The 17,444-nt window shown below is 38.0% G+C and overlaps 1 protein-coding gene across 4 annotated transcripts in view; it reads left to right on the plus strand.

Annotated features, from left to right (window-relative positions):
* Positions 1-227: 227 nt before the first annotated feature.
* The window catches only part of LOC126236491 (uncharacterized), a 149,799-nt gene continuing 132,582 nt past the window's right edge, over positions 228-17,444 (plus strand). The window contains exons 1-2 of one of the 4 annotated variants that reach the window (XM_049945847.1): positions 228-506; positions 14,646-14,902. In XM_049945847.1, the coding sequence (XP_049801804.1) occupies positions 284-506; positions 14,646-14,902 (480 nt within the window). In that variant the 5' untranslated portion in view covers positions 228-283. Of the gene's footprint in view, positions 507-724; positions 1,030-13,275; positions 13,332-14,645; positions 14,903-17,444 lie in introns of those variants that run through there. The other 3 variants (XM_049945844.1, XM_049945845.1, XM_049945846.1) reach the window with 3 other exon arrangements.

Raw genomic sequence — 17,444 nt, forward strand, 5'->3', positions numbered from 1 at the left:
TGGTAGATAGTATAAAAAGATTTTTTTTTATTATTTTAATTGGCGTTTCCCTATTTGCCGTAAGGTCAACCGTTCGAAATTTCGCTATGTAGAATGAACAGCCACTGCATCCCTCTCGGTCGCTGTGTTCTGTGCTTTTAATTTCCCTCTAGCATGTTAGTAAGTCCAGCAATGAACTCGCTAGAGCACTCACGTGTATGTTGCATTTTATAAAATTCGATGTGCACAAACGGACGAGAAACATGAGAGAAACGCTGACTGAAACACGTTTCGCGCGTTGGATATGTGGCTAGCTTCCGTTCACACGCTACGATTTGTGTGCACAGATGTGATTGGTACCCACAGATTTCAGCAATTTTTCTCAGATCACCAACTCTACTGTAGTTTCCAAGTTTGCTCATTTCTCATATGTGCGCAATCTTCTTGCTCAGACCCAACGATCTGTCTGTGCAGATGTGTTGTGTGCAGACATAAAGGCAAAGGTTTCAGATACGAGTCACGATCCAGTAAATAGTTATGATCCTCAGATTTCAGATCTAAACAGTATGATGGTCAAAGGGGAGGCATGGGGACTCTGTTTTCCACAGAGTGTAAAAGAATTACGCAGAATACGAATTAAAGGATAAGAAAATTGCTGCGCTCTACAGAAGCTGTATTTTCTTTCTTTTTTGACTTTGTTCCCTTTCCATTCTGCCTTATCTTCTCTGCTAGCACGTAATTTATTTATACAGTATCCATATAGTGCGCTCTTTTAAACGTCGCAATCGGCTTAGTACCACTGTTTATGTTTACATACGGTTTCAAAACAAGCGGTCCGCGAACGTTGTGCTTGGACTGCTGACTCTAGTCATTTGCTATGTGCTTTATTTACCTGTACTGCTGTAAATGTTACTCTCCCACGTATGTGTACAAAGGATGATATTTATTTCTGGAAGACGAAATCTGTTAAGTATATTCGTCATGATTTTGTCGTCATAGTTTGACTTCAGAAGTCGGATCGAGGCAAATTCGAAATGGCTCTAGCAACAGGTATGATACACGTGATTAGATTTTGTTGTTGTTGATATATTGCTTTTAACATGTAGAAAAGGCGTCCTGAAATAGTGAAGAAACTCACCCTTTTCTTTATTATTTTGAAATAGCGTACAACTGAAATTGCAGGGAAACAAGTAGGTTAGGCACGTGTCCACAGCATTATTTGGAAAAGGTTTAATATAACCTCTGCTGCTTTCTTGTATCGTCATTTAGTGTTATGAACTAAGAAATGATGATTGGTACAAAAATTAAGTACGCTTCACTTAGAAATTTTTAAATACATCACATATTCGCGCAACCGGACACAAATATTCAACCCGGAGAGGAGGTATACAATACTAACAGCAAATGTGTAGTATAATGAACCGCTTACACTATTTTCAATGTGAACAACAATTTAGTACATCAGAGAGTCGCGCTTTACTTTGGCACTATTGTGTTTAGTCGAAAACTGTTCCATTTATTATTAAAACACAGTCAGTTTCCTTGACCTTTTTTTTCAGGTTCTTTCTCTTTCTTGCCAAAAACTTCACATATATTTACTGTGCTTTTTTTCCCCTCTCCGCCGTCCACTTCTCACTCGATGTTTTGTGATTTTTTTTGCCTGTGCCATGTCTTCCCCGGAGATGTTTAGTTTGTTTCGGTCCACATCTACACCTGACTCTGCAAACCAGTGTGAAGCGATTGGCAGAGAAAACATGCCACTGTACTGGGTATTAGGGCTTTTCCCATTCCATTGACAAATGGAGCAAGAGAAAAAATTGATTGTTTAAATGCCTCTGTGTTGCTGTAATTAATCTAATCTTATCATGATGATCCCTATGGGAACAAAATGTTGGGAAGTTGTAGTATCTTCCCAGAGTCATCATTTAAACTTAATTCTTGTAACTTAGTAGCAAGACTTTCTCAGAATAGTTTCCATGTACCTGTAAGAGGCTATTAATTTGGTTCTTTCAACATCTCAGTGACACTCTCCCACAGGTCAAATGAATGTGTGTCAATTCCTGCTACCCTTCTCTGTATATGTTCACCATCCCTTGCTAGTTCCTTTGGTACAGGTTCTACACACTAGAGCAATACTGTAGGGTGGGTCACAAGTGATTTGTAAGCAGACTGATTGCATTTCCCTAATATTCTACTAATAAACAGAAGTCTGCCACCTGTTTTACACATGACTGAATCTATGTTATCGTTCCACTTCAGATTCTTACTAAGCATTACACCCAAATATTTGTATGAGTTTACAAACTCACTGATATTACCTTCATAGGGTTCAATGTTTTGCTGTTTCATGAAGTACACAGTTTTACATTTTTTTTAAACATTTATAGCAAGTTGCCAACCATTGTCCTACTTTGAAATGTTATCAGAATCTTACTGAATGTTTGTGCAGCTTTGTTCAGGCTGTATACTTCATTGTAGATAAGTGTATCATCTGCAAAATGTCTGAGGTTACTATTAACGTTGTCCACAAGATCATTAATATGCAACATGTACAGCAAGGGACTTAACATACTTCCCTGGGGTACACACAAAGATACTTCTACATCAGTTGATATCACTTCATCCAAGATAATATGCTTTCCTTCTCCTTCAAATAAATACTCAATCCAGTCACAAATTATGTTATGTAACCCGTATAATCATTTTTTTTTTTCAGTAATGAGTGTAGTTGATGTACAAAGTCAAATGCTTTTCAGTAATCAAGAAATACTACATCCACCTGACTGCCTTGACTCCTAGCTTTTAGGATGTCATGTGAGAAAACTGTGAGTTGGGTTTCACATGATTGATGTTTTCAGAATACATGCTGGTTGATATGGAGGAGGTCATTCTGTTCAAGATACCTCATTACATTTAGCTTTGTGGATCACTTCTGGTACCTTTCCTGTAGGCATATGTGACCTGTGATTTCTCCAACTACTGGGCACAGTATTTTGTTTGAGAATTCTACAGTAGACTGTAGCTAACAGAGGGGCATACAATGCTGTGAATTGGCTACAGAATCTGATACAGATTCCATTGGACCCTGGGCTTTTTTCAGTTTTAACAATTTCAGTTGTTACTCAACACCACTGACACTAATATCTATTTCACTCATCTTTTCAGTGATATGAGAAATAAGTTGGGGCAATACTCCTGGGTTTTCTTTTTTAAAGGAACATTTGAAAACAGAGTTAAACATACCAGGTTTTGCTTTGCTACCCTCAACTTCAGGTCCAGTCATGTCCATGAGTGACTGGACACTTAACTCTGATGCTACAAACGTCCTTTACATATGACTATAATTTCTTTAGGTTTTGTGAAAGATTGTATGACAGCATTCTGCTATGGTAGTCACCGAAGACTTCATGCATTGCTCTCTTGACTTCCAGATGACTTTCATTCAGCATCTTTCTATCTACAACCCTGTGCTTTGTTTTAGAATGCCTATGATACAGATGTCTCTGTTTCTTTAGATGTTTCTTTTCAGTGACCGTATACTTTGGAGGACTCCTCCCATTATGAACTGTCCTACTTGATACATACTTATCCAGTGCATGGTCAGCTATTCTTTTAAACTTGAACCCTAGTTTCTCTACATGCCCCTGTCATGAGCTAAAAGTTTTAAGTTCCTCATTGTGATATGACACTATTGTTTCTCTGTCTATTTTTCTGAAAATATAAATCCGTCTGCTTGCTTTAGTTGCCGTTTTTGTTTTGATATTTACTGTTACTGTAACTATGTTATGCTCACTGATACCAGTTTACTGTGGACTTTCTCAAAGAGGTCAGGTTTTTTGTTGTTGTTGCTATTAGATTTAAGTTATTTCTGTCATAAATGGGGTCCTGAACTATCATCCATGGTTTCCTTTACCCAGCTTGTTTCCACTGTATTGCTGGTCATCATGTTTAACATTTTTTCGTCAAGTTTGTCTTCATTCATCGTATTGAAGTGTACATTGAACTTTTCACTTCTTTTCCTGATGTTATTTGTAATTGTCTCTGTTCATACAGTTCTTTTGTTGATCTGTTTATCTAGAGCTCCCTCTTTCTGAACTTTCCCAGTATTTTCCTCTCTTTTTTTTGTGTCACATGCGTTTTTCCCTTGATTAATGTTGTTTCTGAGACTTACAAGGCCTTTGGTAACACTACTGTATTACAGTGTCTTAATTTGGGGTTGATGGAGATGCTTATTTTGTTGTAGTGGTTCCATGTATGTCTGTATGCTTTTTGTAGTTTTCTAGTTCTTCATTGGATGTCGAGTTCAGTCCTATGTTCTTTAAACCCTCCCAGGCATTTGAAAATTTCTACTTGCACTTCTGTACTTAGTCACCAGTGGTGTTTCTCTGTGTGGTGTGTGAATTTTTTGCCCAAGTACTGTGCTTTTTCATGTGAGATTTGTAATCCCATTTTGGCTGACATTGCATGTATAGTCTCTAGAGCTTCTTTGGCTTCTTTTCTGTTATTTGTTATGATGGCTATATTACCAACAAAGGTCAGGCATTTTGTATTGATGATTTTATCCTTGTCTCTCCCTGTCTTGACCCCACTGATTTCTTTATCCCATGTCCTGATTAAACTCAGATTAATAGATTGGATGACAAGCCATCTCCCTGACTCAGTCCTTTGTTGATTTTGAATGGGTTTGATCTCCCTCCCATCAACTTCCCTTTGATTGTTGTATTTGGGTTGGCTTTCTGGTCGTGTTGTCCACCATAATTTCTTTCAGGATATTGGAGAGTGTTTCTGTATCTATGGGTTCGTAGGCCTTCTTGTAATTGACAGATGTTATTGTGATGTTCTTGGACTTTATCCTTGTTAATAATGTTGCCAGGCATAAGATCTGTTTGCTCCCTAATGTTCCCTTCCTGAACCCTCCTTGAGATATTCTTATCTGTGTATCTATCTGTGCCTGTAGGGATTTAACAAGGCTTTGGATAGAATTTTGTGTGTGACAAGTAGTAGTGAAATTCCTATGTAGTTATTGGGGTCTGTTTTGTCTTCTACATCTACACTTACATGGATACTCTGCAAATCACATTTAAGTGTCTGGCAGAGGGTTCATCAAACCACCTTCACAATCCTCTATTATTCCAGTCTCGTATAGCGTGGGGAAAGAACGAACACGTGTATCTTTCGGTGAGAGCTCTGATTTTCCTTATTTTATAGTGGTGAACGTTTCTCCCTATGTAGGTCGGCATCAACAAAATATTTGCACATTCAGAGGGGAAAATTGGTGATTGGAATTTCATGGAAGATTGCTTCGCAGCGAAAAACACCTTTGTTTTAATGATGTCCATACCAATTCTGTATCATTTCAGTGACACTCTGTCCCCTATTTCACGATAATACAAGCCCTTCTTTGCACTTTTTTGAAGTACTCCGTCAATCCTATCTGGTAAGGATCCCACAGCGTGCAGCAGTATTCTAAAATGGGATGGACAAGCATAGTGTAGGCAGTCTCCTTAGTAGATCTGTTACATTTTCTAAGTGTCCTGCCAATAAAATGCAGTCTTTGGTTAGCCTTCCCCACAACATTTTCTGTGTATTCCTTCCAATTTAAGTTGTTCATAATTGTAATTCCTAGGTATTTAGTTGAATTTACGATCTTTAGATTTGACCGATTTATCATGTAAACAAAGTTCAACGGATTTTAGCACTCATGTTGATGACCTCACACTTTTCGTTATTTAGGCTCAACTGCTAATTTTTGCACAATACAGATATGTTTTCTAAATTGTTTTGCAATTTGTTTTGATCTTTTGTTGACTTTACTAGTCTATAAACGACAACATCATCTGCAAACAACCTAAGATGGCTGCTCAGATCGTCTCCCAAATCGTTTATATAGATAAGGAACAGCAAAGGGCCTATAACACTAGTTTGGGGAATGCCAGAAATCACTTCTGTTTTACTTGATGACTTTCCATCAGTTACTACTAGCTGTGACCCCTCTGACAAAAATCACGAATCCAGACACATATCTGAGACGATATTCCGTAAGTATAAAATTTCACTCCTTTCTTGTGGATGGGGTGTCTTAGGGCTGACTTCCATTGTTTGGTACTTTTTTATTTTCCCTAGTTGTTTTCAATGATTATTTTACTTTTGAATAACATTTTCGTGGTCAACGTTCTGAAATCGGTCCATTTTGTCCGTGTGACCTGCTATTTTCCAATGATTTTATTACGTCCACAATTACTTCATGTTTTGGGGATTTGAAATCGAGATCAAGTTGTGGCTTTTTGAAGTGTAGTGTTAGTTTATCACAGTTAGGTAGTGAGTAAAAGCATTGGGTTAATATTTCACAGTTATTTTTTGGGTTTGTCTCTAGTGTTCCATCTTCTTTTGAAACATGAACTTGGTGGTTGATGTCGTGTCATATTTTCCTTGAATGTTCTGTAAAACTTTGATGTGTTGTTTTTGTTGAACTGTTCCACTTATTAAACACTAATATCTTTTAAGTCACATTGCTTTAAGATCCAAACAACTTAAAATAACCATATTATTTTGATTATTTGATATTTATTGGCCACAGATTGTAACTTGAACCTCAGGTGCAGGGTAAATGAGGACTATTAATTTTGAAAATTGATCTACTTGCTCGTGAAATGGCCAGCTTGTATGTAATATGTGTCATACATTTATGTAATGTGTTTCATTCATAAACAATGTGAATTTTACAAAAGTGCAAATTCAGCATCTGATTCCATCCATGTGCTTTGACCCATGATGTCATCAATGTGTCACCACATACATTCGCCAACAAACATGAACAAAAATAAAAATGACACAATAACGTCTCACTCCAAAACTCCAAAAAGAAAATGAAACTAAAGGGACAACCGTGGGAAAGGGGGGGGGGTTAGGGCAGGGCAAGCTAATACACAACAATTAAGAAATCTCCGCAGCATCCCAAAACAAATAACAACTAAAAAAATTTAAATTACAGTATTCCACTATACCAACAAAAAGCCACAGGAATCTGACATTTCTCTTGACCTATATAGCTGAACCGCAGCTACTGATACCAAAAAACCAACACCTACAACCCCAAAAAAGTGGAATTGGACGTTTCCCTTGACCTACATAATAAACCAACACCTACAACTCTGAACAATTGAACCAAAACCACGACGACTCAGAAACCAAAATACTCCTACATCAATTAAAACGCAACCAACCTACCATAAATAGACAACACAAAACATCACAATTACTATAGAATAAAACCAAAACAAAAACTACTTACCAACAAAAACCTCTGGCAGTATCACTTAGATTGGCCACCCCGAACACACACACACACACACACACACACACACACACACACACACACACACACACACACACACACACACATACACTTACACACACAAAACGCTGCATATACATGTCCCTGGTCCGAGCCGCCGGAACTCATGTCAACCTCGCGCTGTTGCACGTTAAACTCAGCACGTCAACATCCACCACCAGAGTGCACCATCAAAAATAACAAAAAGGCATCGAAAAACACAACCAACTCAAAAATTCCGCACTGTAGTGACATCACATACTACAACACCATTACATCACGGGTCAAAGCAGATGGGTGGAATCAAATGCTCCATTGACCCTAATTTACCCTGGGGACTGTTTTTCTCGTAAAAAGAATTATGTTACATTTTATTTAAAGATAGTATTAACTCATTTTCATTTTATTCAAGAGGTAGAGACTGTGTATGGTTCCACATTAAAAGCTTTCATTTCATTTGACAATTTATGTCTTTCATGGTGTTATTCTCAGTGTGAAGTAATGTAAGAAAACAGGATGCATATTTTCCTCATTATGTTTTTGCTGCTTTACAGAGCGCCAGGTAAATTGCATATGGGAAACATCATTAATGAAATATATTTAAGAACCTAAAATTTAACTTACTTGATGATATTTATATGTAACATACATATATTTTTCTGCAAAATAAATGTCATCAGTAATTTGGTCTTTATTAAATAAGCAGTAATAAGCCATGTAGGCCTAATCACAATTTTTCATGGAACGACATTTGCTAAATAATCTGTTTGGATTAAACAAATTTGTTGCAGTGGACAAGTTGGTAACTGCCACAGAATAGTGACCCTTTAGCAATTACATGGTATCTGTGCTTATCGCTCTGGGATTATGGTGAACGTGCAGTTGATCTTAAAGCTCCAGGCAGCAGTAAGGTTAAAAATGAAATAGGTGACTGGCAATGGTTATGTGCCAGATTTGAGGAAGAGGTTTACTGGAAGCTGAAAAGCACCTGTTTTCAATCTGGGTAGCTCTAAAAGCTTCACTGCTTCAGTGACTGTGTACAGACAATTGAAGGAAAAACTGCAAGTTAAAGCTGTAAATAGTCAGAGGATTGGAAAGACCAAGAAGGTCTTTCTACTAGTGAGTTTTACATTTGCACTCTGCAAACCACTGTGAAGTGCATGGCAGAAAGTACATCTCTATCAGTTGTTAGGGTTTCTTCCCATTCCATTCATGTGTGGGGTATGGGAAGAATGATTGTTTGAATGCCTCTGTACGTGCTGTAATTATTCTGATCTTACCTTCACGGTCCCTATGTGAGTGATATGTAGGGGGTTGTAGTATATTTGTACAGTCATCATTTAAAGCCAGTTCTTGAAACTTTGTTAGTAGACTTTCTCAGGATACTTTACGTCTGTCTTCAAGAGTCTACCAGTTCAGTTTCTTCAGTATCTTTCTGACATTCTCCCACAGTTCAAACAAAACTGTAACCATTCGTGCTGCATTTCTCTGTACACATTCAATATCCCTGATTAGTTCTATTTGGTATGGGTCCCACACAATTTAGCAATATTCTAGAACCAGTCACCGAGTGATTTGTAAGCCATCTTCTTTGTAGAGTGATTCACTTCCCCAGTATCCACCCAATGACCCGAGTCTTATCACCTGCTTTACCCACAAATGAGCCTAATTGATCATTCCATCCCATATCCCTGCAGAGTGTTACGCCCAGGTATTTGTATGAGTTGGCCAGTTTGTTGTTTTTGAAGTGTGCAGTTTTACATTTTTGAACATTTAAACCAAGTAGCCTATCTTTACACCACTCTGAAATCTTATCAAGATGTGACTGAATATTTATGCAGCTTCTTTCAAACAGTACTTCATTATAGATAACTGCATCATCTGCAGCATCATTTATATACAAAATGAATAGCAAGGATCTCAACACAACTCCCTGGGGCAACTCCGAAGTTACTTCTACATCTGATGGGGACTCTCCATCCGAGATAACAGGCTGCATCCTCCCCACCAATAAGTCCTCAATCCAGTCACACACTCTATTTGATACCCTGTATGATTGTACTTTTGACTATTAGAATACGAGTGGTACTGAGTCAAATGCTTTTCAGAAATCAAGAAATACTGCATCTGCCTAACTGCCTGGTCACATCATGTGAGAAAAGTGTGAGTTGGGTTTTGCATGATCAATGTCTTCTGAATCCATAGTTGTTGGCATGGAAGAGGTCATTCTGTTTGAGATACCTCATTATGTTTGAGCTCAGAATATGTTCCAAGATTCTACAACAAGTTGATGTCAAGGATATTGGACAGTAGTTCTATGGATGAATTCTACTACCCTTCTTGTAAACTGGTGTGACCTGTGCTCTTTTCCAAGAACTGGGTGCAGTTTTTTATGTGAGGGATCTACAATAGATGAGGGGGTAACTCCGTTGCAAATTCAGTATAGAATCTGATAGGGATTCCATTGGGCCCTGGAACTTGGTTCAGTTTTAACAATTTCTGCTGTTTCTCAATGCTATTGACTCTAATACTTATTTCATTCATCTTTTCAGTGGCACAAGGATGAAATTGAGGCAATTTTCCTGAATTTCCTTTATGAAGGAAATTTTGATAATGAAGTTAGTCCCTGTTTCACTTGGTAGGGACTAGGGACTGGACACTAACTTTAATGCCAATAACAGCCTTTACATATGACCAGAAATTATTTAGGTTTTGTGAAAGCTCATTTGACAAAATACCATTACAGTAATCACTGACGGCTTCACACATTGCTCTCATGACAGCCAAAAGCATTTCATTCAGCATTGCTCTATCTATAGCCCTTTGTTTTGCTTTACATCTATTAGTGCAGTAGTCTCCATTTCTTTAGAAGTTTCTTTGTAGTGACTGTATACCGTGTAGGGTCCCTCCCATTACGAACTGTACTACTGGGCATGGTCAATTATGCTTTTCAACTTGAGCCATAGTTCTTGTACATTCTCCACGCCGGTGCTGAAAGTTTCAAGTTCCTCATTGAGATATGACACTGCTGATAGATAGATAGTTTACTGAACATGTGTGCTTTCTGCTTGTTTTACTTGTCCTTTGTACTTTGGTAATCGTTATTGCCATATATATATATATTTATAGTTTACTGAACATGTGTGCTTTCTGCTTGTTTTACTTGTCCTTTGTACTTTGGTAATCGTTATTGCCACAACATCCTCAGAGAGATCAGGTCCGTTTGTTGCCATTAAATCCAATATATTTCCATCATGAGTGGGTTTCCGAGCTATCTGTTTTAGATAGTTTTCGGAGAAGGCATTTAGCAATGTTTCACTGGATGGCTTATCATGCCCAGTACTAACAAAACTGTAATTTCCAATTGATTGTCTCCTTTGACGATTACAGTATGATTGGGGAATTTAAGTGCAAGTGAACTGAGGTTTTCTCTTAAGCTTTCCGTTACATCAGGAGATGCGTCTAGTGGGTTAAAGAAGGATCCAATTAAATTATCATTTCATGTCCACCCTTGGTACTGAGTCTTGCCCAAACAATCTCACATGCAGTTTCAATTTCTATTTTGATGGATCTGACTTTCATGTCTGTTGCGACAAATACATCTCCTCCATTTCCCATTTGCCTATCCTTTCAATATACACTCAAATTTTCCCTAAAACTCTCTGCTATCAATATCAGGTTTCAGCCAGCTTTGTGGACCTAGTATTTTGTGGACTTCACTGCCTTTCAGGAGTTCTTCAAACTCTGGCACTTTTTTGTGAATTCTTCAAAACTTAACCATTAGGATTTTAGTACTCTCACCTGTGCAAGGCATTTCTTTTGATCTTACACTGATACTTCTGGGTTTCCTGCAGCTATTGTCATTTGGATTGGATGGAGAGTCATCTGATTTTTGTGTGCATACCCACACACAGTCAGCTATGTGACTGGCAGCCTCCGATGTGTAGTGCACACTTAGGGGGCCCTGCCATTCACAACCTATGGCACAAGTCCAGGAAGTTGCAGCTTAGCTTGTCACAGAACCTTCAAAGTCTCTGGTTCAGTCCTTCCACTCGACTCAGAACCAAAGGGCCATGATTAGTTCTGGGGACAATGCTGCAAATTGCAAGATTCATTAAAACTCCATGCACAAGGCTGGTCTTCTTAACCTTCTCTGTTAGTTACTGGAATGATCCAACGATGACCCCTGAGCCCAGACAACAGGCATCATTTGTTCCAACACGCATCACAAGCTGCAGTTAATTGCACCCGTTTCCTTTAATGGCTGCCGCAATAGGCTCTTCAACATGTTGAGTGGAGGGATACCATCATTCACTGTACGTTTGAACTGATGATTAATAGATCCCTATTGTCTTGCATTTGCCTGCTCTTGCAACTGGACAAAATAGGTTCGCCAAAACAGGTGAAGTGAGTCCTACTGGCTCAGTTTCAGTTTCAGTGAAAGACAGCACCATAGACTTGTTGGTAAGGGGGGATTGGTACAACACCTTGAGTCCTCCCTGGTCCCCATCCACCCCGTACAGGGTGCCTAGCTCTAACACTGAAACACCACTCACAATCAAGTGGATGTGTAATGACAGATCCCGTACTTTCTGCAGAGGGAATAGTGGATTGTACTTGAGGTACCTATGGTACTGGTACCACAGATGCATGGCTCTTGGGAGCTCTTCCAAGACGACGACTCGCAGCAGCTGCCAATCCTTTGGCAGTAGTCAGGGCGATTTCTAGCTGCTTATGAATGTCAACCAACTCTTTCCTTGTTTGAGAGCAACATTCACAGTCGGGGTGCATTTTAGCCAGTATGCTGCATTACAGAACAGTGAACAAATAACTTTTAAGTTAAGCCCACTGATTATCTTTTAATATGTTGAACTAAAAAGTTCCTTATGAGAATTGGAGCAAATACACAAAATGAGATTTCAATTAAGGCAGTAGAACAACCTGTGGTAAAAATTACTAAAACTTTTTGAGGTTAATTATTATAGTTGTAAGCAAACTGGAAAACAGAGCTAATTTATGATAAATATAGACAATATATAGGGTGTCTCCTCTTTAAGGGAAAAGTAGATGTAACACAATATGTTGGTTACAATAACTGCTATAGTAACTAAATCACAAATGCCAATTTACTACAAATTAGAATATGTACAGGACAATGGCAGCTTCTGAAAATTCTCAAAAATGCACATTTTTTTCTGTTGATTTACAATGAAATTCAGTAAAGATTATTCTTTGGCAGTAACTGTGAACACCAATTCTGATTTACTATGAAATAAATTATGTATCCAAAACACTCATACTTGTGAAAGTATAGTTTTGCAAGTGTACAAGTTGTCATGGAAAGGAAATTCTTTTAAACCAAATACAGGACATGGGGTTGTGTCACCTGTAATTGAAGCTCTCTTGGCAAAGATCATAGTAAAGAACACCATGTGGTGATTCTTGGGATTCACTGTTCAATACTGCTTTGACAACTCACAACCAAACTGTCACCTTACTAATTAACATAGACTTCTGGCTATGGTGCAGATCTACCTCTACATCGATACTATGGAAGCCACCGTACAGCTTCTTATGTACTGGTGTGCTTTCAGATTTGTTGGCTGTGCACAGTCAAACTACCACTTTCTTACATAATCTAGACTTCTAGGTACTCTACAACTGAGTCTGTTGCCACAAACTATATTTTGAAAACTAATGTAGATACAGAAAAAATATTGTCAGTGTTTCCTTTCCTTTCTGTTTGTGCATGTATGACATCACACACCACATCACCATTGCAATACAGTACATAACCGGCATCTAGTATAGGTTAATTCAGTTAACTTATTTGGTATGGGTGGCAAGAACAATTTGGACCATTACCGCAACTATGCAATTGACGGCAACATCAGGCGCTTCACTGAGAATATTCCTTGAGTGAAATGACAAGCCTTGGTTGAAGCTTTTTATCAAATATGTAGATGCAGACTCCAGAAGTTGCTTAACAAGATGGGATGATCACACATGGGTGTAACTGGTATGTTGCTCCTAACACATTTACATCTCACATAGCATGGTCTACATCTGAATGTTTCTGGTAAGATTTTACTTTGACAACTAATTCCCAGAAGCATTCAGTGTAACCAAAATGCAATGCCTGCCCAAGCCTTGTTATTTGCAAAATTTTCAGTCAACCTTATCTAGGGTAAATGTTTCTCAAGACATAGATGCCAAATAATTGTAAAAACAGTAGAAGTAATTAATGGGAAAACAAGAAATTGCAGGTTGGGCAGCACTAAGGGTGCCAATCATAATACGCTTGGATCTTTCCATCAGTACATAAGAAGCTTCTTAAATAAGGAAGATGAGCTTCCCATATCACTATGGGAAACTGAAATATCTAAAGGCATTTTTGCATGTATGTGCTTTGCATAACAGGACATCAGTTGGGTGTTGAACAGGTGCACGTAAATATCTAAAAATTACTCTCATGTTACTGTACGTGTCATGTAAGGAAATAATTTCCACGTTTTTCATTAATTCCTCTGACAGATATGAACTTTGTTGTCACACAAGTGTCACATATGAGTTACGTTATGAATTATGATGTTACGAATTACAATGCCTACTTCCATGTTATGTAGTATTATATTTTTTGTGATTTTTAAATTCAGGTTATTAGTTAAAGACAATTTTTCAGTTGTGTGACTACATGGAACCTGCTTGATAGTTTGTAATGAAGCTGCCCTTTATGTGGATGCCAAGAAGGTCAAAATTGAAATAAGGGTTTTATGAGTGCAGCCTATGGTGTTTTTCAGTAATGTCTTTCATTAAATTCATTAAGGCTGTTGGCGACTCTTATTATGACACTTTTATTTTGTTGAATGCTATGACCATGACACTCTGTATTTTTACAACATGATTCATTGTTTAGATAATACTATCTGTGCTGACGTGGTTGCTTTGAATGTGACTACACGAAGGTTGGAGTGGCTATATTTGTTAAGAATTAACTGTGAGTGTAGTGTTCTTGAGTCATACTGATGTGTACAGACAGGAAGTCTTTTCCTTGGATGTATTGTTTTCACTGTTATTATTTGTTATAATGAAATTGTCTCAACACATGCTGTGTGCACAGAAAGTTACTTTGAGGTACTGATTGTTGGATCTTTATATCTCCAATTATTATTTTAGATTAGATGTGTTATTTAGATACGTTATTAATTTTGTAAGGTTGTAGTGAGGAGATTGTCATGGATGTGGATATGCTGTAGGTTTCACACATTCATATGTAATGTGTGTTTCTAGTATGGTGAAAGTACAATGATATATGTTACCATTTTCTTTACAGTGCTGCTAGCCAGATTAAACGAGGAGACCATACCTCTGTGTAAAAGACTGTGCCTAGCAAAAAATGTCCTTCAAGACAACAGTTTTCGTATTCAGCATAAAGAGGAAATTATCATAAAGTGGTTTTGTGACCTTGATGTACCAAAAACACAATCAGAGGATGTATGGAAGGCACTGCAGGAATGCCTTGCAAATATCAGCTCATTGAATATTATTGGTTCTGACATAAGGACTAATGTGAAAAGTTTGTTGGTGCAGGTACGTTTATATTCTGAGAAATTTTAATTTGAAGTGATATACGCTGCTTAGAAAATTAAAGCTACCAGATATACAGGGAATTGTGCTACTTTTATTTTGAAAAATAAATAAATAAAAGAGAGAGAGGGCAGAGGGGAAGAGAAATACAACCGACAACCAAATTTTGTAGGCTATTGACTAGTTTTAAGTTCTTAACAAATTTCTAATTGATAATGTGTATGTAGTGACAGGAATATGGAAAACAGCCAGGAATGTTGACAATGACCTATGACTTAGTTTATTTTAAGAGTTAAATCTTTGTTTAGAACAAGATTAGTATGGAATTCATATCAAAGTACTCAATACAGCGTGAAAGTACCCCGTGATGGTGAGCATGTTCAACACATTTTTTGTTTAATTTTGCAGTGAACACATGGTGTGTTGTAGGGCGATTACTCTGTTTTTAAAATAATTGAAAAGCCACGATCGCTTCAATATGATTTACTAAATGACCGGTTTCAGCACTCTGAAGATGCCATCATTGGATCTGGGCAATGATAATGCTGACTGGTGTTAGGCGAGCAGTGGTAGTTTCATCTGGTGACTTCAGTTTTATATTTTATGGAAAGAACTACCTTGAGAGCAGTTTTTTATTGTTTTTTATTGGTTGTGACAATGATTTTACCAGACGCTCTGCCTGATGTGCCGTGATGTCCATATGGTTTTATAAATGTTAATCCACATTTCCGATCCGATGATGGCACCTTCAGAGTGCTGAAACCTGTCATCTATTAAATGATATTGAAGCGATCGTGGCTTTTCAATTGTTGTTTAATGTTACATATTCTTGAAGTTGCACTTGCATATTACTGATGGCTCTCACACAAAAATTAAGAAGTTTCAAGTCACAGCTTCACTATGTTGTCACTGGGTTTCACTGCATATTCAGGTAGTCTATGATCACATTCTCGTTAACATAGTCTGAAAGGAAGAAGTTTATGTGGGTTAACGTCTTGGGCTGTGTAGTGACCACATTTCACTACTTTCATAATTTTCCAGAAACTATCAATACATTTCATAGAATTCCACAAACTTAAATAACGGTGCACTCCAACAATGAAATATAAGAAGTAGATAGTGTTAAATTTTGGGGCTACAGGTAGATCACAGTCTTAATTGGAAAATCCACATCTCAGAGATAAAGAAGCACCTTAGTTCAGCTCAGTTGCAGTACACTTTCTAAATGCTAAAGATGATTTAAAAACAAAGAAACAAGTTTATTCTGCACATTTTCATTCATTGATGAATTACAAAATCATTGCACAGTGCAATGGCTGATGAGCCAGAGACAGAATGAGTCTGCGTGGCATGTTAACAACCATTGATCTGATACACTGGCCAGCCTTAACACTAGAAGTACCACATGGGCCATTTTTGACCAAAAAGGGTTTTTAGAGGGCTCTACTCCCCTCCATAATCATCGCGGGACAAAATGCTCCTGTGACTTCATCATTTATGGGATTGTACAACTCAACAAAATTTCATCCTACTAGCACACCTAGAAGCATGAAAAATTTACCTGTTGTATCAGTAGTACCATGTGGGTCATTTTTGACCCATACACATTTTAATGCACTTTGATATCAGTGGCACCGGTTTTCAATCACTAAATAGTTTCTGGGCATGCCTCGACATTATTCACGAGATGTTGGAGTATATTATAACACTTGTGGCCAAAAAGAATGCGAAATACTAAGAATTCGAAGATTGTTATCAGCATGGAGGGGTGTCAGCATGGCTTTACGTTTTCTGCAGGCTGGTGACATGCAGGCACACAAAGTGACACTGGGAAGCCCCAAGTAATATATTATGCAGTGGGAAGCTTTCCCGCTCTCTGCATCACTGTCAGGAGCTCAGCTAATAGTTCTGTTACATGACAGCATATGTCTTGTGCATCACCCTTATGAAAGTTTCTAGTCAGTATACCTTTGTCTGTGGTCAAGCTGAGCGGGCTGAGGCAGTCCTGATGCCAGCGAAGTGAGCTTGCAGTTTATTTTCACAAGTTTGTGTCATTGAAGCTGCGATTGCAAGACGACATGGCCTTACGGAGGCTGAGATTCTCTACTATTTGGAGAACATTTCACTGATTGTATCAAGCAATGAATCTGGTAGTGAGATGAATATGGAGGAGGATAACAATTTTGTTCCAGTGGAAACTGCAGACTCAAGTGATTCAGATGTAGCAAATGAACAAGTGATTCAGATGTATCAAATGAACAAGTGATTCTGATGTATCAAATGAACAGCGAGCAGAATCTGATCCATCTGACGACGACCTACCTCTTCCAAAACATAAGCATGAACCATTCTGTTGAAGTTTTTGAACCAATGAGCATGTAGTCCATGGTACAAGTTCCTTTTTTCTATTCTTTATGTGTCGAATTTATGGATTCTACCTGAGGGCGTGGATGTCCCTCCCAACAATGAGCCAAATGAGTGTGCAGTGCAGATCGGGTCCCTCGACAAGGACAATGATGACGAGGTGCAGGAGTTTCTGGTCAGT

The sequence above is a fragment of the Schistocerca nitens genome, chromosome 2, assembly GCF_023898315.1.
Source record: "Schistocerca nitens isolate TAMUIC-IGC-003100 chromosome 2, iqSchNite1.1, whole genome shotgun sequence".
NCBI lineage: Eukaryota > Metazoa > Arthropoda > Insecta > Orthoptera > Acrididae > Schistocerca > Schistocerca nitens.